Below are 26785 nucleotides of genomic sequence, written 5' to 3' on the forward strand. Positions count from 1 at the left end.
TGTCATGTCCACTCCTGAAAACAAAAATGAAATTATTTACACTTCTTTTACGCCTTTCTGTCACCAGGGTTAAAGTCTATCCTGATCATTAGACCTAACTCATGCCTCTGGATGAACACAGCATTTTGGAAGCATAGAAAATCCACCTGTCAAAATGGTGGTGATCAGGATCTCAAATCATCTTTGAACAGCTGAGAAATGATCCATGCTTTAGGTCTCACATGCACACATCATCCTTGAAAACATACACTGAACTCCAGAAGACAAGCACAGCCAACAATAGCAATGCTATTAGGGTAGAGATGTTTTTGATGAGGCTCAAAGCATGTGGCTGCTGGGAAAAACATTATGAATCCTTCATTTGAGCTGCCTACCTGGGAACTACTCCTCTCATCATCGTCTTGGTCTTGGGGTGCAGCCACTGCAGGCAACCTTCCCTTGGGCCTGGACATCATGTCTGTCTTTGTTTCCCAGAGATCATAGAATCATAGAATGGTTAGGGCTGGAAGGGACCTTCAAAGGTCATCTAGTCCAACCCCCCTGCAAGGAACAGGGATATCTCCAACTAGATCAGGTTGCTCAGGGCCTCGTCCAACCTGGCCTTGAACGTCTCCAGGGATGGAGCATCCACCACCTCTCTGGGCAACCTGTTCCAGTGTTCTACAACTCTCATGGTAAAAAATTTTTTCCTAATATCCAATCTGAATCTACCTCCCTCTATTTTAAAACCATTATCCCTTGTCCTACCACAACAGGCCCTCCTGAACAGCCTCTCCCCATCTTTCTTGTAGGCCCCCTTGAGGTACTGGAAGACCGCTATAAGGTCACCCCGGAGCCTCCTCTTCTCCAGGCTGAACAGCCCCAACTCTTTCAGCCTGTCCTCATAGGCAAGGTGCTCCAGCCCTCTTATCATCTTCGTGGCCCTCCTCTGGACCCTCTCCAACTGGTCCATGTCCTTCTTATGTTGGGGACTCCAGAACTGGACGCAATACTCCAAGTGAGGTCTCATGAGGGCAGAGTAGAGGGGGAGGATCACCTCCCTCGACCTGCTGGCCACGCTCCTCTTGATGCAGCCCAGGACGCGGTTGGCCTTCTGGGCCGCAAGAGCACATTGCCGGCTCGTATTGAGCTTCTCGTCCACCAGTACTCCCAAGTCCTTCTCCTCAGGGCGGCTCTCGATCCATTCTCCGCCCAGTCTGTATTTGTGCCTGGGATTGCCACGACCCAGATGTAGGACCTTGCACTTGGCCTGGTTAAACTTCATGAGGTTGGTACGGGCCCACCTCTCCAGCCTGTCGAGGTCCCTCTGGATGGCATCCCTCCCTTCCAGCGTGTCAACGGCACCACACAGCTTGGTGTCATCGGCGAACTTGCTGAGGGTGCACTCCATGCCACTGTCCACGTCACCGACAAAGATGTTGAAGAGGGCCGGGCCCAACACGGACCCCTGAGGGACGCCACTCGTGACCGGTCTCCACTTGGACATCGAGCCGTTGACCACTACTCTCTGAGTGCGGCCATTGAGCCAATTCCTTATCCACCGAGTGGTCCATCCATCAAACCCATGCCTCTCTAGTTTAGAGAGAAGAATGTCGTGCGGGATGATTTAGTTTGGCCTCTACAATATAACTAGACTCACTATAAACCCACAGGGTAGCATTGGTTTTTGCGCTGAGGGTGGTGAAGCACTGGGACAGGTTGCTCAGATGGGTGGTAGATGCCCCATCCCTGGAAAGATTCCACATCAGGTCGGACAGGGCTCTGAGCAACCTGATCTAGTTGAAGACGTCCCTGCTCACGGCAGCAGGGCTGGACTAGATGGCCTTTAAAGACCCCTTCCAACCCACACCATTCTATGGTTCTATGATGGAAGGGCTTCACACAGAGACACTCAAGGTGCTCATGCAGTAACACGTCCAAAAAATAGGCGTAGGATTGACACAAAGCACGGTTCATCATGTTACGCACCATCTTCTGCGATGGGATGCTGACTGATCTGGCCCTTTCAAAACCACAGAAATGAACCTGATTTCTCCCTGCGCCTTCCTGCAAGATCACTTCACACCATCAGCGTCCACTGCTTCTCACACCATAGTGATGGACACTCCACTCACAGGACCACCAGATGAGGACCCCGTATGCAGGCTGTGCTGCAGGAGCAGAGACTGTGCTGCTGCCCGGAAAGGACATAGGGGCACAAAGTCCATCTGAGCAGACTCATCAAAGCATTGTAGAGCAAACCTGTCTACTGCTGAAGTCCAATGAAAGTCCTCACATACTGCAATGCTTGGCCGCACGGGCTGCCTGAGTCAGCTATTCTCTTCTAAGCCTCATGGAAATTAATCTTGAGGAGGAATTTAAGTAGCTGTTTTGCAACACCAGCTTGGGAAAGACATCCCAAGTACAGATGGCATGCAAGATAGCTCCAAAACAGCTCTTTAAAAGTTTTGCTGGATTTCCCACAAATCATTAAGGATGTCCAGAAGGAGGCCCTCGTTGCACAGACTGGGCAACCAGCTAGGAAGACACCCTCTGGACTTCAAGGCTGACTGCCCAGACTGGTGTAGAAATCACTGCAGTGATTTTACGCAGAAATTGCTTGGAAATGGTTTTCTTCGTAAACTACTTTGCTCGGAATTATGTTTTTGGATTCTTAGCATGCTGTGAACATGACTGCAAAAATTACATGAAAACCATAGGAAAATACAGTGACGAGGAACTGAATCCAGTTTAGCTGAAAAAGCTTAAAGCTGAAAGACACAGCCATGGTACATGACGTTTCCCAAACATCCGCTGAGCGCAAATACACGCATATTCCGGACTGCTGGTAAGAGTGTGAGTTGAATGAATAAAGACTCATCTTTTACTACTTTGCAATAAAAGAGCTTATATCGCAGACTCCAGGCTGCCTCCTTTAAAAATACACCAAGGCTGATCACTTATCCCGAGATCCGATAATCCTCCAAGAGATATAAACTTTAAACCCGTGCCGAGATGCACAGACACAGCCCACCACCATCCCTGCACGGTTCTGTCCCTCAAGACACATCCTAAATAGTACGTACGAGCCCCCACCTGCTGCTTTTTTGTTCAGCTGTCTTCCTTTAGACCTCTGTGACTCTTTGACCTGCAAGCAAGGAGACATCCTAGGTTTTTTCCATCTCCTATTTATACCAGTGCTTTCTGGTGAAGAAATAAATGTCTTTCCTGTAGAAGCTCAGGCAAGATCTGACAGGATCTCCTGACAGCTGTCCAGACGTATGAGATGACCCAAAGTCCATGGCAAGCAATTACTTCCGACACGGGGATCTGGTAAAACACCAACCCAAGGAGCAGAGATGCTTTGGTCTTACATGTGCCAGAAATCTTTATCAAACACATCAAACAAATTTCTTTAAAAACGATGCCGCATGCGATAGCATTTAGCGTAGAGCTTTGCAAGCTAAGATCTACCTGGACTTTGACTTACTGCAACCCAGGGACAATCCTTAGCAGTTCCCCAAACGTTTACCTGTCCCACTGTCAAAAGAATAGTTGTCTCTTCTTGACCCCATTCCTGCCTCCTCCCTCATGCTACCCCTAACGCTCACATGGATGTGCAGAGCTGTGCCAGAGTCTGAACCACTCCAAAAATTTACTTTCTCTCGAATGAGTTTCCACTCATCAGTTTGGATGGGAACATGCTGCCCGGGGGAAGGCACAGAGCTGGGTCACCTTTCTGCAGCTCCACGTAGCTGCTGCCTCTTGCTGCTTGGGGACCAGCACTACCAGCTTTAACCGGGAAATCGGGGAGATCCAAAACATCTGCACAATGCTGGCAATGGATGGAGCAATGTTAGTTTAAATGAAATAAAGAAGCCTGTTGCCCACTCATGCCCTGGAGGCTGTCACGCTAAATAAAGACATTATCAGAGAAAGAGCAGACACTCAGTGCCTTCAAGCCTGTTAATGACCCCGGCACCTTCTGAATCAATCTAAGGACTCACTTTTCCACAGATGGTCCCTTGGAGACAGACTGCTGTGGCTTTAGCAGGAATAAACGGAAACAAAACAGTTAACAAATATCCAAAACCAGAGTGTAGTTAACTTTTTTTTTTTTTTTTAATATGGAGATGAAAAATCCCTGGGTGATTTACGTGCCAGCAGAGACATTAGCTGCATATAATAGATGCAATATTTTTAATACTAATATTTTGAGCTGAGACAAGAGCGGGAATGGAAAGTATTTCCAGTGCCTTGACTTCTTTATTTTGCAAACATCAGTTGCTAACTGGGGTCAGACAGAAATATTGTTTCTGCAACAAGAGCCCAAACAACTCAAGCTGGCAACTTCTTCACACACTAACTATGCCAGGAGGCCCTGCAGAGCTTCGGAACGTTGCTCCCTCCCAGGTCTCCAGGGCCAACATCCCCAACTTGGGCTTGCAGGGACGAGGAGCAGGTGGTAAATCATAGAATGGTTTGGGTTGGAAGGGACCTCAAAGATCATAGAATCATAGAATCATAGAATGGTTAGGGCTGGAAGGGACCTTCAAAGGTCATCTAGTCCAACCCCCCTGCAAGGAACAGGGATATCTCCAACTAGATCAGGTTGCTCAGGGCCTCGTCCAACCTGGCCTTGAATGTCTCCAGGGATGGAGCATCCACCACTTCTCTGGGCAACCTGTTCCAGTGTTCCACCACTCTCATGGTAAAAAATTTTTTCCTAATATCCAATCTGAATCTACCTCCCTCTATTTTAAAACCATTACCCCTTGTCCTATCACAACTGGCCCTCCTGAACAGCCTCTCCCCATCTTTCTTGTAGGCCCCCTTGAGGTACTGGAAGACCGCTATAAGGTCACCCCGGAGCCTCTTCTTCTCCAGGCTGAACAGCCCCAACTCTTTCAGCCTGTCCTCATAGGAAAGGTGCTCCAGCCCTCTTATCATCTTCGTGGCCCTCCTCTGGACCCTCTCCAGTTAGTTGGAGATCTGATCTCCAGATCATCTAGTTACAAGCCCCCTGCCATGGGCAGGGACATCCTCCACTACACCAGGTTGCCCAAAGCCTCATCCAACCTGGCCTTGAACACTTCCAGGGATGGGGCAGCCACAGCTTCTCTGGGCAACCTGTGCCAGTGCCTCACCACCCTCACAGTGAAAAACTTCTTCCTTCTATCTAATCTAAATCTCCCCTCTTTCAGTTTAAAGCCATTGCCCCTTGTCTTACCACTACACGCCCTTGTCAAAAGCCCCTCTCCAGCTTTTCTGCAGGTCCCCTTTAAGTACTGGAAGGCTATTAGAAGGTGTCCCCATAGCCTTCTCTTCTCCAGGCTGAACAGCCCCATCTCTCTCAGCCTGTCTTCAGAGGAGAGGTGCTCCAGCCCTTGGATCATCTTCAGGGCCCTGCTCTGGACCCGCTCCAGCAGCTCCATGTCTTTCGTGTGTTGAGGACTCCAGAGCTGAACGCAGTATTCCGGGGGGGGGTCTCAGGAGAGCAGAGCAGAGGGGCAGAATCCCCTCCCTTGCCCTGCTGCCCACGCTGCTTTGGATGCAGCCCAGGACACGGTTGGCTTTCTGGGCTGCCAGCGCACGGTGCCGGCTCATGTTGAGCTTCTCCTCAACCAACATCCTCAAGTCCTTCTCCTCAGGGCTGCTCTCAATCCGTTCTCTACCCAGCCTGTACTTGTGCTTGGGATTGCCCTGACCCACGTGCAGGACCTTGCACTCTCCTGTAGAGGGGGTGGCTACTTGCCGTGGAACAAAAACTGGAAGTCACTATCCAAACGGTGCAGTCACACCATTGAAATGCTGCTAAGCTTCTTCAGACAGGCCAAGTCTCATGGAAAGACCTTGTGTGACACAGGGGATGCCATAAAACCTTTTTTTAACTAACAAAAGCATCAACCTCTGCTCGCCCTTAGCCCTCAGACAACTTTGGCAAGCAAACTTGTGGCAAAAAGCCCTCTGTGCTCGCTGCAAGCAATCACCAGTAACAGCACATTTATACTCACGGACTGAAAGCAGGAGAAAGAAACAAGTTATTTCACTTTACATTCACTTCAGCAGCCAGCTGCTGACAACACCTCCATGAACTCGTGCTGGAAAACAACGTGTGGATGGATAAACCCATTTCCAGCACTGAGGAGCCGTGCCGGAAACACTCCACCAAAGAGAAAGCCATTTCAATAACAGATCGGTTTCCTAGTGCAGAGGAACCTGCCGCTATATTTCCTTCCCTCAATTCTGGCCGGCTGAAATAGCATCACGTAGACGGTTCTGTTTTGCACTACACGACGCTCAAAGAGCAGCCTTGAAGGACAGTCTCATGGGTGACAGGGTTTACACATACAAGGGTCTGGTGGCCATGGCTTCACTGCAAGGTCCAACCACAGCCCCTTCCCTCCCTTCTGCCTCAGTTTCCTTGCAGGGAAAGGCAGGATGCTGAAAGCAGCCCTCTGCCAAAAAGCACTTTAAGGTTGACGGACAACAAAACCCCACAGCGTTGTTTCACCTCTGGCTGTCTTCCCTGGGGACAGCTCTTGCATTGCTTCCCCCTGACTCTCCCTACAGCTGGTTGACCCGAGACCGATGAGGACTTTCCTGCCAGGTTGGTCAAAAATAAGTAAGTCACATCATCAGCTACCAAAGCTGACCAAGGTGCCCTGGGTGGAGGGCCACAAAAACAATCCAAGAGCTGGAGCACCTCCCCTGTGAGGAAAGGCTAAAAGAGCTGGGGTTGTTTAGCCTGGAGAAGAGAAGGCTCCAGGCAGTACTTGTTGTGGCTTTTCAATACTGAAAGGGGGCTTATAAGAAAGATGGGGACAAACATTTTAGGAGGGCCTGTACCAATAGGACACAGGGTACTGATTTTAAACTAAAAGAGGTGAGTTTTAGACTAGACATAAAGCAGAAATGTTTTATGCTGTGGGTGGTGAAACACTGGGACAGGTTGCCCAGAGAGGTGGTAGATGCTCCATCCCTGGAAACATCCCAGGTCAGGTTGGACAGGGCTCTGAGCAACCCGATTTAGTGGAAGATGTCCCTGCTCACTGCAGAGGGGTTGGACTAGGTGACCTTTAAAGGTCCCTTCCCACCCAGACTATTCTATGATCCCAGAGTAGGCACCGTTGAATGCTTCTGTTGATGGTCTTGCTTTCAAAATGGCAGAACTCATTTTCAGTGCTGACTCCCACTTTGCTGAACACAACTGAAGAGCTAGGGTAGTGCTCAAAGGACCCTTAGTCTGCAGGCACAGCCACAGGAGCACTTTAACCCTCATGACATGAAAAGGAGTACCAGGAGGTTACAAGGGTTCGAAAGGCACATAGCCAAAGTCATGAAAGGAAAATCCATCAGGAGTTACTGGACACAAAGGTGGATGCATACGTGGTCCTGCAGATCCTCAAAATGTAAAGTCCTGGAGAATCATAGAATCATTTCGGTTGGAAAGGAACCTTAATATCATCAAATTCAACTACTAAGAAGAGGAGAGTACTGCTGGGAAGCAGCGTTACATGCATACCCTGTTCTTCTCATGCTTCTCCTGGCATCCATTGCTAGTCACCAAGCCAGGTGGTGTGGTGTGACCCATCACAGCTCTCCTCCTGCTCTTACTGACCTCCCAACCAGCTCCAGCACACCACTAGCACATCTAATTGCAAATGAAAAACTCCTGCCCTTCTGCTGATGCAGGATGGCATAGCAACCATAAGATAAGGTGAGTTATCTCCCAACTGGGTGGAGGGGTTGCAGTGCAAGGCACTCTGCACATACAGGCAGTGGCCCGCGCAGGCAGTTACCACCACAGCCGTAAGCTCACATGCCGTAATTCATTAAGCTGCAGTAATGCAAACACCCAGCTGAGCCCTTTTAGGAACAAATCGCCGAGACAATATTGTCCTCTGGGGACCTACAGTTCGGAGAATTAATTTAGTGTAATAACTCCCAGCGATGTTGCGGACAATCAAACCAAAAGAAACGATGATCTGCCTCTAAATTGCCTGCAACCGACTCCCCAGCCGATGCCCTACTCGTCAGCGACCGTTGGGCTCTGCTTGGGCAGGAGGGGCAAGTGCCAGCTCTTTGTTCAGGACTTTCATGCATATGAACACTTACTCCTTGAGAAACCTCATCGTGAAGGATCGGCACTCCAGCAAGGAGCTCTTCACCTTGTTCTCCGGGACGCTCAGCTTCAGCCACCAGCTTTCTTAGTCATAGGGTTTAGTTTTAGGTAGTCCTGAGAGGAGCAAGGAGTTGGACTCGATGATCCATATGGGAGTCTCCTAACTTGAGATACTCCATGATTCCTTTCCGAGATGCACCTTTAGTGCAGTTGTTCCTGAAAACGTGGCCTGTTCTTCAGCACTGGTTCAAAGTTTCTAAATCTTAAGCAGGACAGCAACTATTGTTTTAACAGCATCTCTGCTTAGGTGCTTCCAGCTGCCTAGAAGAATTTTTTGCATTGTTACACTCTAAACACTATGATTTAGTTAGATGCTAGTATTGCTACTCATCATTGCAGGCAAGTACACCACCAGGGACTTTTGTCCTTAAAAAGAAAAAAAATTATTGGTCCTGAGTTTGCTCAGGAGAAGAGCTCTCCCACAAACGGCAGCTTTTCACAGCCACCGTTACACTGGCTCAACTCCTCTGCACCCTGCTCAGGGTGGACAGCTGTGACATCCCCAGTGGGTTTGGGATGTTCCCTCTGCACTCCCAAAGAGAGTTTCTGTGGTAGCTCCAGTAACCCCCATGATGGGCTCCCAGGAGGGCATGGAGAAGACAGGAGCATAAGGAGGAGGATGAAAACCTGATTTCCGGATGCTGCTTCAGGGGTTCAGACCCACGTGCCAATAAAACTAATTAATTTGACTTGGAAATCCTACTGAGAAGGAAAAGCGTGTTTCAACCTTTTAGATTCCTCCCCTTCCTCTCTCTTTCTTCTGCTTCGACTCCATTTGTTGAGTTCACTAAAAGCACTGCAAATCATTCAGCTCGATGCTAGTTTTCGGCAAGCACCGAGCTCATCCAAAACATTTCGTTTTGTTCCAGCTAGGAACAGCACTTCGGCTCTAAAATAACGTCTTGATATTGTTGCTTTCTTTAATAAACATCCTCTCCTCTCACTGCAAAGCCCTCACTAAATGACCCTGGAAGAACAAAAGACATTTCTGTATTGTTTTAAGTTCTCTTCCTCTCTGAAAACCTCAATTAAAACGGTGAAAAAGCAAACGTGTCGCTAGTATACTCTGTAATTATGAACTCATTCCTATTCACTCGCCCAGCAGGAGAGGTTTGTCCTGCTGACCTCTGAGAACCCGTTTCTAAGGCTTTTCCAAAATTTCACAGCCTTAAAAACGACACATTCATGTCAGCCGTAAAACACGTTCACCTTCGCCTTCACCCAAAATAACTCGTAATCTTAAAATCCAGGGTGAGGGCCGCTCCTGTGACTATTTTTATTTGTGAAAGGAGCCCTAGTGCTGGCTATGAATAGACTGGCATGGGAGCAGCTCTGGAAATAGTGCGACCCTCCACGACAGCGTGAAAATTGCATGAATACGGGCTGTCAAGTTATTGTAAAGAGTTTTCAAGTAAATACCTTGCATGGCATGCTCCTGAGTGATGGTCGGGCTTTTCTCAGTGATCTTTCCAGCACAAAAACTACCTGACCCGAAGAGGATGCAAGCCATTGCGATCCCGACCTCTTGACTTGCCCACGCGATGCTGGCGGGAACAAGCGTGGAGGTGAAGTCCCGCTGAGAAAATGTTTTGCACAACAAAATTCTGGGACAACTCGGTTATATATGCACGTGTCTTGGTTATACGTGTGTGTGTATATATACCTTTAAGCAGAGAGTGAAAGATAAGAAGGATCAACAAGAGGGAAAAGCTTTTTTAAATGAGACAGACAAGAGGATGATGCCTGAGACTCAAAGTCAGGTAATAAGGAATACAGAATAGCAGATTTTCCCACAAAATAAACTAATACTGCCCTTTAAATACAAGCTAGAAAACAGCTTTAAAATTCATAAGCAGGACTACAAGGCATACTGCTTTAGGTTCCATTCCTGATCTTCCCATGATTTCATGCACCCATGACACAACCAGGCACATGTATTTCTTTCCTCTTAACACTTAGGACCAAATCCAAGGGAGAACACACATATCCACAACACAGCTTAGGCAGAGCTGAGGACCCTACAGCTCTCATCAATCAATTGCCAAAATAACACCCAATCCCAAGGGTTTGGGTCAGCTCACATTTTGTCTGAAATGTAAGTGTCAAAAGCATCACTTCCATGCAGGTCCTCAGATGCCACCACCTCCTCAGACTCTCCCAGTTCAGCCAGCTCCTGCCTTGGGACATACTAGAATCATCAACTGGGCATCAACCCACCAGCTTCCTTCTAGAAGAAACCTTCTAGAAGAAGGTGTGAATTGAAGTGAAAAGGAGGGTTGGAACTAGATGATCTTTAAGGTCCCTTCCAAACCAAACCATTCTATGATTCTGTGATTCTATGAGTCAGGGGTGGTAGCAGGAGCTGGTAATGCCTTTAAGGAGCTCAGGGCTAAACCCTTCCACCTACGGTGACAACAGTTCTGTTGACACCTATTTATGAAAAAACAAGGGCCAAAAAAGCCTACTTGTGACTGGTGTCAGGTTCTGCTCATTAGCAGCACCAAGCCAGCTTGGCTGTTAGACCTTGGTAGGGTCTTCCTACTCAGTTGATGGGTAAGGGAGGCTCGCTCTGGTGCATGAAGCCAGGCAGCCTCAACAAGGGGATGAGCTAAATGGGGGTGAGGGATCTCATCAGTTAAGTGCATCTTCCAGGTACAGATACAAGCACATTTTCTTCAGACAACAGAAATACTTATGGCAAGCATGGTCTGAAGTGGAGACTGCTGCTGCTGAAGCTTCTCGAGAATCATAGAATCATGGAATGGGTTGGGTTGGAAGGAACCTCAAAGATCCTCTAGTTCCAACCCCCCTGCCATGGGCAGGGAAACTCTCCACTACACCAGGTTGCCCAAAGTCTCATCCAATCTGACCTTGAACACTTCCAGCGATGGAGCATCTACAACTTCTCTGGGCAACCTGTTCCAGTGCCTCACCACCCTCTGAGTGAAAAATTTCTTCCTTATATCTAACCTAAATTTCCCCTCTTTCAGTTTAAAGCCATTGCCCCTTGTCCTGTCACTATATGCCCTTGTAAAAAGTCCCTCTCCAAGTGCCAAGGTGGCACTCTCTGCAAGCATGAAAATGTCTCGGTGGAAACCCTTGCTTTCCTTGGCTAAGAAGAGATCTCCCCTCCATGAAACAGGAGACAATGGGATGCCCAGTCTCAAGTCTTTGTTCTTACTGAAGAGAGGCCAAAACAAATCCCTGTCCCAGAGCTTCCTCTGGCGTGAGGTGTTTAGGCTCAACTCCTCCCACAGCTCTTTGTTTTTCAGACTTCCTTGGTTCTGGTCAACATGGGAAGGCATAATAAAGCAAGGAAACCTGTTCTCATAAGATGGCCAGACTAACTTTTCTTATGTGGGGGCGAGAAGATCTTGGTGAGATGCTTTCCAGGGCTCTCCAAGCACCTGTGATTGCCACCTTTGTCAATCCCCACCTTGTCCCAAGGGAAGGGGAATCCTCCCTCCTCTCCATGCAGCAATGGATTATTGTAGGGTTGCTCACAAAGTTCAGTCTTGTGCAGGACTTTTACCAGAGTGCCATGGTGGAGACCCTCAGGCCCTGTCCATACGTCCTTCGCATACAGAACAACTGCTCCTTAAACAGCTTACAGCAGCAAGATGCACTTAAAGCATAGAGAACATAGTCACAGGAAAGGGGTTACATAGCATCACACAGAAGGTGGGTTCAAATTGCCCAATTTTAGGTGTCTGTGACATCAGAGGCCAAATGTGAGGTAGGGATCTAAACTCCATGGCAGCCCGATCAGTATAGGTGGGATGGAGTGATGTGGCCAAACACCTGCTTTGTGCTGAGGCAAACCATCCTCCAAACTCCACTGACTGCATCGCCTCTGAGCACAACGGGACTTTGGCACCCAGTTCGTATATGGTCACAATAGCTACAGACACAAGCCGTGGGATTCAGACAGTGGTGTTACTGGAGATGCTTTATGGCATCTTATCTGGCTCCCACCCCATTTTGGTGCAGGTTTCACAAGGTTCGGTGTCTGCTAGTTCCTTGCACAGATTTCACGGTATGCTAGGGCATCTGAAATAGCACCTGCGACCATGGAGGTGAAGCCCAGCAGCCTCTAAGAAAGGAGAGAACTGAAATGAGGTCTCCCATGTCAAGCCCCCAAGGCCTTGGACACAAGAGTGGTTGCTTTGCTAACCTCCTCCCTAGTAGTACAGCCACCACGAGCTCCTGCTCCCCACTCCCTATTGCTCACAAGAACGGGCAGCAACAGAAAAGCAGTGAAGAGCTGTTAGTGTTAACAACTCCCTGCCCTCCAGCCCAGCCCGTGCTGCCACACAGGAACAAGATACTTAATAAATACTGAGTTTTGATAAAATCAGGCGTCCCTCCACCCCAGGCACATGCTGAAGTTCTCCTGGATTTTTTTCTGGAGCAATTATTTCGCTTTCTGTGAAGTAACATCATAAGACCCTGAGCTTATCCAGCAGGCCATTACATTTCTATCGAGGTTTCATAACAGTAAAATGTTTTGCCGGTGGTACACAAAGTCTTTCAATCAGCTGCAGAGATGGAGAAAAACAACCTGCAAAAGCCTCCTGATGCCATAAAGTCTACTGGCAGCTTGGCAATTCAGGTTAAATTTAGTCTGCAGGACAGGGGTCACTTTAGTCGCCAAGATCATTAAAAAAAAAAAAAAAGGGGAATAAATAAAAAGGTCTTGTGTTGTAGAGTTTTTATGTAATGACAAAGCCGCTCTCAATAGAGAGGTGGCAACCCTGCAGCTGGGAAACGCACCCGGCTCTCTCCTGCCACTGCCTCCTGGCATTAAAAAAAGGGAACAATGAAAGGAAAGGATTAAATTTGCTTAGATGAGTATCTTTTAACCCTTCTGCACCATGCCTTTAGCTAGGCACACAAGGAGCGGATACGGACAACGGCAATGGATATGCATCTCCTGAAATCCTGCTCATGTGGAGCCTGTTCTGCTGGACTCAGAAAGACTTAGTTTTAGTCACGAGCCCACGGAGCACTCCAGTATTTACAGAAGTACGTTCTCCCTGCATCACGTGAAGTAAAAAAATCCTTTAAGTTGTTGCTAGCATTGGGAAAGGAGCTGTAAACGTGGCACCTCCTTTCATGGAGTGTTTTGCCGTCGGCGCGGCGGCCGCACCATCCGCTGTCGGGAGTAACTCACGGCTGGGCACATGTTCACCGGCACCATCGGTGCGTTAAGGGCTCAGCGCCGACCACCACAGCAAAAACAAGAGCAGCTGGGTGGAAAACCCCTGCTTACCCCACCACAGACTGAGACGTGGGTGACGGGCAAAACAAACTCCCTGATGGATGCTAAATACCGACTGCTCCACCTTACTGCTACCGGTGTTTCACATGGACCACTTGGCTGGTGGGAACACCCTGCGCTTGCAGCTCCGGGATGGTCCTGGGGTAGGCAAGTGGCTCTTAGATGAGCCAGTCTAGGACTGATGCTAGATATAAACTTGGTTGAACTTCTGACAGCTTCTGCTGAGCTGTTTGATCATCTGTGTCCTGTAGGTTCCAGGGCTGGCATTACTACACAGGGATGGTGTTGGACTATTACAGCCCCATGCCATGCTGTGTCCTGTTCACCAAGCCCAGAGCGTGGTGCAAAGGCAGCGAGGGGTCTTGATGGAGCCAAACCACCTCGAGATCTCAGCTTGATGAGAAGCTGCAGTGCCACCCAGCAGCTCCACCCATGTCTGAGTCACCCGCAGCAGGATGCCCACAGGTCGTCAGGAGGTGGATTTTTGATCATTCGAGGACCACTCCTTCAACGAGGAGCCTGGTGCAGGCTTTGTTCTCAACAACCTCCTCTCGGGAGCGGGGTCCCAGTGCCATGACCCCTGGCAAAGCCTTCTCCTCGACGCCTGGAAGGAAGGGCAGCAGGGCCGGGCGATGCCAGTGCGTCTGGCCAGCGCGGCTCTGCGGGTCGAAGGGGCTCCTGCTTGACCCCTCCTGATACCATCTCTTCCCTGCTCCATCACCACCTCGCCCAAAGAGTCGCTGATGAACTAACCAGGTCTCAATGACACCAGGTCCTCGTACAGACCTACTGAGAGCCTTGCGAGAGGGTATGGGAGTAATTACAAACACGGGGAGGAAGGACCTCACGCCACTGCAATCCCCTCCAGTTCCCTACGTCTGTTACTCCTTTGGTGGCAATCAGGGCAGACCTTCGTCTGATTTCCAGTCGTAATTTAATGACCAGTTTTATCCACTTGCTGTTCCTAATAGTGTGTTTCCTCATCAGAAACAGCCCTTCTCCCCCTGCACCATTTACTCCCGGGTACCTCGAGAGCATCCACATCCGCTCCCAGCCTCTGCCAGGCAAAGATGAACCAGCAGACATGTGTGTGAAGCAGCATTTCCTTCTCTGGACTTTCAAGTTTATTTTGTCCTTCACTTCCCTGGGTGACCCTGGATCCTCGTATTAACAAACAGCAAAAGAAGGAAAAAAAAAAAAAAGAAAAGGCAGAAAACTTCTGCTTTACCTCTCATCTCATCTCAAATCCCCCCTGCTAATGGCTGCATCTCACTCCAGCATCACGTGGTCCTGCAACTCCCACTCCACCCCAGACCTCCCCGACCGAGGAGATCTTGCCCTTGAAGGAGCAAGCTGGGCAAAGCTGATTCCTGTGATGTTTTATGACAGGGTAAAGTGGTAGAGTGCCCTTTATGGTGTTTTGAAAGGAAATCGTACAGGAACAATGTCCTGAGCAGCGTGGCTATTGAAAACCCTTCACAAAAGGACTTTGCCACAAGAGGAAAAGCAGCTTAATCAGTCGAACTAATCACTGTAGGTGGTTGAGTGTCCCTGAGGGTCTGTAAAATCAAATATAATGGGAAAAGAAATATATCACAGCTTGCCTACGCTCCTCGGTGGAGCCGCCGGCGGATCTGGGACGTTCCCTGCTTGGCCCCGAGCCCGCCATGACCGTCCTTTGGGCCATGCCTATGCAGGACCACGCTCGCCTACATGCAAGATCCTGGATGGGGCCTCCTGGACCAGCTGGGATGAGCCTCAGGAGGTCCCTCAGCAATGCGGTGGCCTGTCAGGATGAGACGGGAGCTGAGCAAGGAGGCAGGACAGGGGTGCCCACCCCCATGCACTCACCCCAGCTGACCTGGTTTTCGGCGTGGGCGCAAGCAGGAGGGGTCAGCGGCGCTTACACAACACTCCTGCTTTGCTTCAGGAAGAGGAAACTGTCCCTGACAGCCACCCCAGGCTCTCCAGGGAAGGAGGATGTTTCTGCCTCCCCCAGCTCTGAATCTAATTAAACCCAGAAAACAACACCAAAAAAAAAGAAAAAAATAATCCAGACTGTTTTTTCCTGATCATTTAAGTGTGAAGCCAAGGGAATGGTAGGAAGTAAATTGGGACAACACAAGACAAAACTTGGGGACATTTCTGTAATCCTGTGGTCAAAAGCTGTAGGTATTTGGAGCATGCTGGGGGGAGGTATGGAAAGCACACAGGCCTCGTTGCTCCCACCTCTTCTCTCCATGTAGGAGCCAGGAGGACCTACATAGTCTTTTGCTCCACCTTATCCCTGCGCAAGGGCTTTATGAAGGATGGATACCCCAGGTGCAGAAACATCCCTCTTAAACCCCCATCCAACAGGAGAAGGAGGAGATGCTCAGCCCCAGCTAAGGGTGATGGTCCTTCACCCAAGGCCAGCCCTGGTCCCCAACAGCCCTGGCTGGGACAGGCAGAGCAGCTCCTTGTGGCTCTGGTTATCCCAAAGCCTGGAGACACACCAGCTGCGTGTGGAAGAAGCACAAAGGATCCATACCTTTTCTATTGAAAAGAGGAATTTAGATGCCTTTTGGAAAAAGGGGATTGATTAACTCTTAGGCTTTTATTCCATCCTCCCTGAGCCATGGGGCTGCGCTTCCCTCTGTCATCCTCTCCTGTCCTTTTTCCCATAGACTGACCACCAAAAGCACTGTGAGATACCAGCCAGCATCTACACACACATGAGGATTTCCTTTTGGTAAGGAATTTAGCCCAATTTGACTTCTGAATCCAACAAGATGTGATCGAACCAATGTGTTAAGATGGTACAAACTTTTTTTAAGACTTCCCCAGCAACCTGTTCCTGCTCCTCATCAAAACTGTCCCCTTCCTTAGGTGACACAGAACAATTTCAGTACTCTTAATCAGAAAAGCAAGAAGTAGGTACAAACTCACCTGTCTTAACCCATAGCAACTCCATATATTCCTTGTAAATCCTATCTAAACTGGGCGACATTTCTTATCACTCCTACAAGGCTGGTGCAAGCCTCTGTGCATGCATCTCCAGGCCATGGGGTTTGACTGGTCGGACTCTCCATCCCAAAACACATCATCCCAGGATGCCATGGGAACTGGAGAAACCCTGTGCATCACCAAGTTGACTTGCAATGCTTTGATAGATACTTAAAAAATGGTGTTTTCGGGAACTTTTTTAAAAACAATGGGCCAAACTCAGAACCCACCTGCCCAAGGAGATCACATCCCAGCACAGCTTGTGCTCCGCTAGCAGAGAGGCAGTGGGTTGGGAAGGGCAGAAGGAGAGGACTTGAGAAATGAGTCCCAGAATATTTCTTTTCTCTTGACTACTTGCATGAGATAAAGGCAGTAGAGGTCCTGCCACCATCCAGGGAAAATCCCTCCTTCACTACAGTTAGTTACCTATGGGAGGTCAAACCAAGCTGCCTTTGGTGATATCTAGGTCAGGTGGGTCTTGTGTGGCAGCAAAGAGTGGATTAGCGTTTGGGTGATAAAACCTTCACTGGTGTTCAACACTTGCTCACATGGACATCTGTGAAAAAGCTTGCCTCTTCTGCTCTCTTTCAGTGAACCCATCAAGTGGAGATCACCCTCAACAGAAGGTGGTAGTTACACCTCGCACGTTCAAACCAACAGAGGAAACACCAAGTGAGGGACTTCTGCCAGCTGAGGTGGGGAGGGCGATACCACTCCCTGGTCTCCTGCCCTGATTTTAAGCTCTTTGCAGCAAGCACCTTGCCACCTACTGTAGGCTCTTCCAACACCTTGTGCAATCAAACCCTCCAACAGATGTGATGCTGATCACCGTTACCAAAATGTGTCCAACAGACCCATGGTGGTCCTTAATTGGGAAAGTCAAAGCCTATTTTAATGACATCTTTAATTTGCTTTGTTTCTATCTTATGCAACCAATGAAACTCACATCCCATAGAAAAAATGACTCGTGTACTGTAAAAACGTACCGTATGCGCAAGGAGAGAGCTACGTTTGCACGTCCATAGGGTTGCTCCTCCCCATGGGAGCGAAAGGTGTAGGTGAGCTGCGATCCTCTGCAACGTGGTGACTGAATTTCCAGAGGAAAGGTGACGGGAAGGAAGCGGGGACGGGCGCTATTTACAGCACAGCGGACGTCAGCATCATTTCGCACGAGAAACAAAAGGTGCTTCGCTAGCCCAAGACGTGGCCCCTTCTGAATGTCACCGTCAGGGAGAGGTGAGGAGCCCACATGTGCTCTCGATGGGAACTGGTATCGTTTATAAGACCAGATGGAAAAAATTAGGCAGATTTCTAGGCGTCGATGTGCTTTATCAGCTCTTTTACAATAGCTGTGTCATATAAAGCACCAGCCAACCCGAAGGTCAGCTACAACCACGCAAGGCCAGCTGGACTCATGTAGAGGTCAGCCTGGGATCTGACTCCCTGACCCAAGCTGGATTCTCACTCGCACGTGGCAGGAGGATGCACACCACAGTCACCTGGGAAGTGCCATCCTTCCCAGATGAGGCAGGTCCTGGGCAGCGAGAGCCGGTGCCCCACGGACAGGCATTGGTCATGGATTCTGGGGTGCTGCTTAGTGCCAAGTGCTCACCACCTTCAGCAGAAGGGAAAAAGCTGCCTGATGAAAACCAGACCCAACTGCACCAGGACTTTGGGGCCACACCCGCTTCTAATCAATGGAGCGGGACAATCTCTTTCCTTCTCGCAAATCCATTGCATCTCAATCTCACTCCTACCAACTCTGTTCTAAGAAACCAGCTCTTCTTCCCTTGGGTCTGGGCATCCAGAGTTGCTTCCTAATCCCTCTCCCAATCCATGCACCACCAAATGGCCCCACTCAGCCTCTCCCTAGTCTTGCTGCCTCCAATGCCCCATCCACAGTCTTGCAGTTTTGAGTTTCTCCATATCCAGACGAGGTTTGAAACACAAAGCTCCTAAGTTCCATCTGTTTTGCTGGCCATAAAATCTCATCCTGAGGGATGTTTATACCACCTGCATGGCTCCACCAGCTCTGAAAGGAAGCTTTTCTCCCCTAGAATGATGCCTGGGACATTAAGATAATAGCACTGCCATTAAGTGGGAACAGCTTTGTAACCAGTTTGTGCTCCCATACAGCCTGGTGTTTAAGCTGCAAAAGAGTTTCATTTAGCAGGGTGTTTTTTTCCTATTCCCTTTTTTCCCCTGTTTCTACCCCTTTTTTTCCTATTTCTACCATGTTTTTCTCATAAAATAATCATTCTGAGACCTCACTTACTGCTAGAAATCAATTTTACGGAGCGAGTGTTCTCCAAGAGCATCTCCAGCAGCGCTAGAAGGACTAAAACTCCCCTCCTCGTCTTAAATACACGACAGAGGCAAGGGGACCTCGAGTGCTTATGCCATTTAGGTTCAAACCCCCCCAGCATCAAATCATGTGGTGTGGGAGAGGGGGGCTGCAGAGGTCTCCAGCCAAAGCCTAGGGGATGGGACCACGCCTTTTCCACTTAAATAATTCTTTAAGAGACTGTTGTTTCACTTCAGCTCCCTCTACCCGGCTTTCTTAGATTTTTGCAATTAAAGTAAGCATGTTTTTCTGTTTAAGCTTGGACACCATCATGGACATCCGTGCAGGACTGCATATCCTCTGTTCTTTCCATTTTATTTCATAGATTCATAGATTTCTAGGTTGGAAATGACTTTAGAGATCATCGAGTCCAACCATCCCTAATCCCCATTAAACCATATCCTCAAGTAGCTCATCCACCCTATTCTTAAACACATCCAGGGATGGGGACTCAACCACCTCCCTGGGCAGCCTATTCCAGTGGCTGACAACCCTTTCAGAATTTCGTTTGTGACTGATTAGGGCTGGAATGGGCCCACGTCTTCTCCCACATGATACAGTATCATCAACTGGGTTTTAAGGCTTCTGTCTCTCCCCCTGGGATATTATCCCAGTGCTACTTGGTTTGGGCTGCATCTCACCCCACGATCTTCCAACCCCAGCCCAAGGCAGTTTCTTTTGCTATTTCTCCTTGCCATGCCCTGAGGGGCTCAATGCTTCTGTCTGCTGATGGTTTATCTGAAGGGACCACAAAGAAAAGGAAATAGAAATACATATCTGATGCGATTTGTGATCCCTTGGATGGACTAGTTTTTCAGATGGGAGGGAAGAACCAACAGGTAGTTCCATGGCACATGGAACAGCACAGCTTTGGGCATGGAGATCTCTCCATGGCCATGGAAACCCACTTTCCTTCAGGCAGAAGAACCCTTGGCTCTGCAGGTCTCCTCTCTCGCAACATCGTGCACTCTTTGGATGGTGGAGGAAGACCTGCTCAGTGAGCTGGGATGGGAGCAGGATGCTCCAACCTCCACTGCAGTTCCTTGGGGACCCCAGCCCAGCACTGCAAGGAAGTCCACCCAGCTCACTCTTGCAACACAAGCAGACTTCAGCTTGGTTTTAACCATGTTTTGGTGATCATAGGGCTGCAACTCAGCTGAAACAATCCCTCCTTTTTTTTTTTTTTCTCCTAAATCACAAGACAAAATTGTCTTTCAAACCACATACAGGAAAAAAGGAGGAAGCCCCAAGGAGGACAGAAAATGGAGTTTGCTGCTAATGAAAGCCCTGCCCACAGAAGAATGTTTCTAGGATGCCTAAGTAAACTCTTTTCAGCTGTTTTTCAGGTGGTCGGTAAAATTTGGGAAAATCAAACCAAGAACAGAGTTAATTGCATCACGGCTGTTCTCGAGTCAAGAAATGATGGGGAAGATTTGAGGACACACTCCAACTGCTATTAGAGGTGTTCATAGGAGTCCCCTGAAAATGTCCCCGTGAGGCATCACAGCTCAGACACAAATTTCTGATCACTCTAAGAGAAAACATTGGCCACTTTTTCTCCTGTTAAATGACATTAACCTTGCAAACTCCTGGTTTTAGAAATGTTTTATTGCCCTGATTGTGTTGTCTCAGCCACAGCAGAACACACCGACACAAATGAAGCTGCATGTACAGCTAACTCCCTTATTCCCCACTTACTTTCACATTTAACCATAGTCATGATTCCTATCAAGGACTCTAGATGCCCTCATATAATTAAATATGCAATTTACACAATTAAATATCCAATTGACCCAATTAAATTAACTCAATGGATTGAAATCACCGACGCCGCAGGAACTCAGCACATCCCCTTCTTCACGCAGACAGGCGTCCGACGCTTGCTGCAAACCCCTCTCAACCATACCCACTTCGTAGGAGACCCTGAGAGTCAGCAAATTTTGCTTTTCAATAGAAAGAGAGGAAGCAAGTCGCAAGGACTCAAAGCTTTTATAGATAATGCCTTGCCAGCTGCCTCTTCTAACACAAGTTGGGGGATCTGGCTATGCTGGAATAAATATAAGAGGAAGAGGAGGTCCTTAAGATACTGCTGGAGCAATATAAGACATACCCCAGACTTAAAAGACAAACCAGGGGGAGGGACAGACTTTGCATTTCAGGATGTTAGTGCTCAAATAAGGGTTTATGCACTAACCCAACGCTGGCAGCTGCTAACCAGCAGTATTGTCCAAAGACACTCCATCAGACAGTGGGGGAAGATGTGCAGTGAAGAAGAGAAGATTAAGAAAAAAACTTAAAAGAGGTTTCACCTACCTCCGGTCGTTTCTCCTCCTTCTGAACAATTTTTTGGTGTGTGCGATTTCAGCTTCATGAGGCAACGGATGGTAACCCTGTAAAACAGAGGGAAAAGCAGTGATCAGCTCCAAGATACAGGAGGCATTGATATGGAAGGGGTCAGAGCGAGACAGAGCTGTACGCCCAATGTGTGGGCCTGATGAAAGAAACAGTTCCCATCCAAACATCCTTAGAACATCTCAGACCCTATCGAAGCCGGTCTGGAAATCCACAGACTTGTTGTACCCTTTCAGGGCTCTTGCAATGAGCAAGGAACGAAGCTGTTCACAATTTATGTATCGGAGAAACCACACAGGATAAATAACTGGACCGCATATGGATAGATCCCAACATACACCATCTACAAGGAATTCACCCATTTCATGCACGACACTGCTTATACTGGAGCATCTAAACCATCCATTTCCACTAGATCGTTTCCTTCAGATTGATTTATTTATCTGAAACTCAGCTGTAAAAAAGTGTGTACGGGGACAATGCTCAGCAGCATTTTGAGGACACTGCAGGAAGCAAACACGCGCCACAGGGGCTGGTCTGTCAGGGCAGTGCCCCCACACCATTAGCAAGTCCATGACCACATCATGAGCACCTCACTGAGCCTGCCCACCACCAGCTAGTCAACCCATGTCACCCCTGTGGAAGGGACGGGTGGCCTCTACCTACTGGAAACAACAGAGATGACAAGGACAGTAAATGATTTGCTCCAGTCACATCAGTGGAAGAGTTGTGTGTAACTCAAGCTGCTGCCTTGCTCTCTCTCCACTGAAGGTGCCGACTCTCTGACTTGGCATGTTCATCTGATAAGGGGGATGCTGTATTTACCATCCTACTATGGGCATCATGAAGCTTCACTAACATGAGCAAAGAGTTCTGAGGTTCCTGGACGAAAGGCACTATGTAAGTGCAAAGTATTATTTATTTTCCAGGGACTACAGAGCTGTCATAACCATCATGAACTTTATTTATGCAGTATTGTACTTTCCCAGCTGGCAATAAAAGCCTTGTAAAAGTCGCTCCTTTTATTTCCATCGCAACCTGTCTTAGACTCCAAGCTCCAGCCGCTGCTGGTGAATCACCGCTGTGCACACAGGGCCATGAGGGAGCAGCCTGGGCGAGGGCAAAGGCTGGGTGGGAAAGCATCTCATCAAGCAGCAGCTCTGTCACATTGGCATGACAACATAACACATCGACTTCAAAAAAAAAATTCCCCTCTCTCTGCGTGAACGGCCTTAAAAACGACAGTTAATTTTAGTAGCAGTTACTCAGATAATAATATTTTGAGTTTCTCCGGTGGAAGATGTAAAAGAGGAGAAAGGTTGATGGGGATGGTAATGAATTTAGGCTTGCAGACCAGAGAAGGCATCCCCGAGTCCAAGACCAACAGAGCTTATTGAGACCATCCATCCTGGCCATCTGCAAAGAGCCTGGAGAAACTGCTACTGCAGCAACCCTACAGCTCCTACAGCAGCTGGAGTCTTCCACTTTGGAGACCTTCACTCTTTGACGCTTCAAGCAATGAGGAACTCACCAAGCCCCTAGGTAAGTCCTGCTGCTGGCTAGCATGTCCCCAGTTGAACCTTGCTTTGGCTGCAGTGCTCAAGTGTGTTTTCTGAGAAAGTAGCTTCCCTTTTAACTTTTGTCTTCACTTTTAACTCTTCCAGAGAAAATTGGATACACCATGATCATACGGTTTAGCACAGGCATTAGAAAGCATGTTCAAGAGTAGCACCTATTTCTGGTGATCAAATTATCCTTCTCTCCCACTAAAACACCCATAACACAAAGCGGTGCCCCACCAGCCACAGCATCTACACGACTCCTCATAGCAGAAGTACAGAGGCCATCATTACGTGAAGTTGCCCTAGCTTTCTTGCAGATCTGCTCATCCAGCAAGGATCTGCTCAGCGATGCATGTTGTATTTTGGTCCTCTGCTCACATCCCTGCATCCAGCACCAAGAAAAGCTCTCTTCATGCTCCCCAGATCTTGTCTCACCAGTCAAATATAGCCCATCTTTGACTAAGAAGAGGTACTTTTGGAATAGGGAAAGCTGGCAGCCTGCTCTCCTAGGGCTGTGGTTGGGTTATCACCCAGTTAGCCAGGTCTGACTTGGGCTTCTCCTGCAGCCGAACACCCTATGGTTAATTCTGCGTGGAATCTTTGATGTCTAATAGCTTAAAAACATCCTGAACCTTCTTCATTACTGGGGGTTTGAGTCTTCCTCATCTACTTGATTACTGAATGCATAGGAGGAGCTTAATGTCTTCGAGATCTCTGTTGCTCTGAAAATTTGCTTGAAATTGGCCAATGGGTACCAATGAGAAAAGGATGGGAGGGAGCAGACAGACACACAGCCCAGTCGCATCAGCTGTGCTAGTTTAGGAAATCAGGCTAAAAATAATACAATACTCAGCGAGGCTGTTTCCAAACGTTCGACTACCACAGCAGGCTAAAGCTCGGGGTATTTTTAAGAATTTAAGCTGCATTGCAGACGTGCAAATATAATTACCTTGGAAACACGAAACTATCTCTGCAGAACACGAGGACCTAGAGCACTTATTTCCTCAACGTGAAGCCTTTGCTAAGTCTCAGGAACTGCCCTTCTGCTCTTTCCAACCAGAAATCGTATGGATGGCGATGCACCGCTGTGTGTCCTCCTTGCAGAGCAACCCTGTGCTTCCTCAGACCTCTGTCCACCAGCAGCAGACAGCATCGAGGTGAGAGATAGATTAATTACACGTGAATAAGGCTCCTAATCCAAGGAACATGCCTGTGCCTGAACAGAGAAGAACTTCGTGTCCCTGTTAGGAAAATCAAGCGCCTCCCTTCTCCAGCCAAGCAGTTCCCTTCCTTAGTCCCAGTCATGAGACAATGTTTTGGAAAAAAACAGTCACCGGTCCCTACTCTTGTCTATTTTGGTGCCTAAACAGAGCTAAATTTGGAAGAGAGAAAAGTCGACTTTTTTTTTGTGCAGTAAGCTGATGTAAAAGGAAGTATCAGCAACTTGCAAGACGGATGGAGTGCCTGGAGAAGATCGAGGGAGCTGGGTGGGTGAGGCCAGGCTGGAGTCCCAAAAGCATAGTGAGCACCTTGATGACAAGGCTCTTGGGTTTGTCTGGAGGCTGCTCCCAGCCACTCGTCATGCAGGACGGCAATGGAAGCTCCTTCAACAGAACTGGCTTGCTGACGACAAGGTGGATCTGAAATGCAGCTCTTGCATTTTTCAGTGGACATGCTCTTAATGAAGCTGAAATCCCTGAACGGAGTCAAAGGGATATGTCTTGCAAGGTAGAAGACCATTGTCTTCTCTGCAAAGGGTCTACAAGATGACCTACGCAAGAGAGGCATTTTGCTCTTGCTTGGGCCAGAAGACACCATAGAGCCCAGGTGTTCATGGTTTTCACAGGCAGCTTTGCAACTTCTCAGTGGGCAGCAAAATCGCATTCAGTCTCTCTCTGACATCAGTTTTGTTTTGGTATTTACTTTCAGGTGGCTCGAGGAGAATGTAACAAACCAACATTTCAGTGCTGCTGGTTCTGGAAGCAAGGGGTGTAGGAAAAGCAAAGAACAAGAAGCCCACAGACTCAGAAAGGACTGCTAAGAGGGGTTGGTTTTGATTTTGGAGCAAAACCCTCTGTGGTGTACACGGTGGGAAGCATGGAGCAGAACCTGAAAAGCCCATGGGACTTCTAATATATGTACGCTACGTACATATATCTTGTTAAATGACAAGAAAGGCCAACAGCTCTGGAAGAGAAGGGCTGCTCAGGACTGATCTGGTCTCTGGGCCAGTCCCCTAGAGATCAGCTATGTTGTGATGTGCATATTCCTTTTCAGATGTTTTGAGGAAAGCAGCTCTTGGAGAAGAGAAGGTGGTCTCTGGCAAGCTTAGGTGACTGTCACACGGCCACATTTTGTGCTTTACCTTCCCAGTGAAGGTATCTGTCCAACCCTCATGGGAATCCAGAAAGCTGTCGGCTGCCTCTCCACTGCTCCAGACCCATTTACATCAAAGTTTAATGCAAGAACAAATAAAAAGCTTTCAAGATCTCGTTGGCAATCTGCAGCAAGACCCTCTGCCTCTCCCCCACCAATACCTGCCCCTCCCCAGCAACATCCCTCTCCTGAGCCAACCCACCCCATGTCTCAGCCCACTAACTTGCAGGGTACTGGCCTGGGAGAGACACAAGGAAGAGAGGCAGGACCAGAGGAGGGAAATGGTTGGTTTTAGAGCTACTCTGCTATAAGCAGGAGCTTTGTTATCGTTTTTCTCATGCCTCCTCTGCAGCAGCATCAGCTGAAGATGTTGGAGAGAGCCACCAGCTCTGCCTCTTTCACTGGTGATGGTAAATCACACAGCAAATCACGAGGAGATGAGCAGAAATGAGTCAGGGTTTTTAACTGCTGCTGGTCCTTCTGTGACCCACCCTTAGGTAGGAAATCCCAGGGGCTCCTTTGGCATCTGACCACAACTGTGTTACAAAAGGAATGGACCTATTTGTGACCAGCCTGCACCCTCCCTCCTTCTCCTCCTTCTGCACTCCTCAGATGCAACTGTTGCCCAAGGTGACCAAGTTCATGGATGTTTCAGAAGACTCCAGGGTATATGAGAGGTTGGGGTTCATTGCTTCATCCCTGTGGTCTTCATGTCTAACGCAGCCCGACTTTCAGATGTGAAGTCTCACCCGACAAAGTGACTGTCCTCACTCATACCCACTCATTCAGACTCTTCCGTAGATGCTCCCCATGCAGCAGAAACACTTCCAGCCTGTGATGGTCCAGCAGATGAAGATGCCTGAATGCCAAAAAGCAACACTGAAACCTCAAGAGCGAGCGAAAGGTTGAGAAAAGCAACTGGGCTGATGGAGTAACTCAATGCTGGGGTGATGAGAGGAGGAAAAAAAATGATCCAGCCATATTGCAGGACTGGTCTGCATGAAGCTTATCTCAAGAGCCTTTTGTGCCCTCAAGAAACATCTCCGCCCTTGCTTATCTTAAACAAATGGTTGCAGAAGGCCTGAACTGAACAAACAGGTTATTAGGCCTGCGGTAGGTGCTGGGAGTTTCGCTTGGTTTTATTGCACACAAAGTTCAGGGTGGGATTTATTTTCTGGGGAGGTGGGAAGGGTGAGGCGGGGCTGGGTTCACAGCAGCCCCGAAGACGCCCCATCTGCCTGCATGAGGGCAACAACAGAAATGCCAAGGTTGAAGGGAGCGTAAAAAAATAAATATATTGTGGTTCCAGAAACGATCTGCAGAAACCAACCCTTGCAACGCCCTGAGATAAGGCTTTCATCAGCCTATAGGATGGATTACCCACGGCAGGAAAGTCCAGGACAGCACAGAGTCCGTCCATACAGAATATGCAGACATATTTCACTTCTACTGTGCTGGTCCCGCACTCGTGGTGCCTATGGGGCTGAATGTGCCAATACTCAGTACAACCATCTGAGCCATTCCAATTGCACGTGAAAAACGTTGCAAAGGTGCTGCTAACCTCCCCAGCGTCATCATCTCCATCGCCTCCACCCACCCAAGGCCAGCATTTATCAGCACACATGAGCCCTATGGGCACTTTCAGTAGAGCCACCTCCTTGGAGGCCACTTGCTTGTTGCCTCTTCCCCTTCCAGGAACTCCCGTGGTGCTGACCTGCCAC

At 48.5% G+C, this 26785-nt stretch overlaps 1 protein-coding gene across 5 annotated transcripts in view; it reads right to left on the reverse strand.

Annotated features, from left to right (window-relative positions):
• Positions 1-26785, reverse strand: part of CTIF (cap binding complex dependent translation initiation factor) — a 124040-nt gene that overhangs the window by 47326 nt on the left and 49929 nt on the right. For all 5 annotated transcript variants that reach the window (XM_086629553.1, XM_086629552.1, XM_086629550.1 and 2 more), the window contains one exon: positions 21088-21164. In XM_086629553.1, the coding sequence (XP_086485679.1) occupies positions 21088-21164 (77 nt within the window). The remainder of the gene's footprint in view (positions 1-21087; positions 21165-26785) is intronic.

This window comes from Tauraco erythrolophus, chromosome Z, assembly GCF_009769465.1.
Source record: "Tauraco erythrolophus isolate bTauEry1 chromosome Z, bTauEry1.pri, whole genome shotgun sequence".
NCBI lineage: Eukaryota > Metazoa > Chordata > Aves > Musophagiformes > Musophagidae > Tauraco > Tauraco erythrolophus.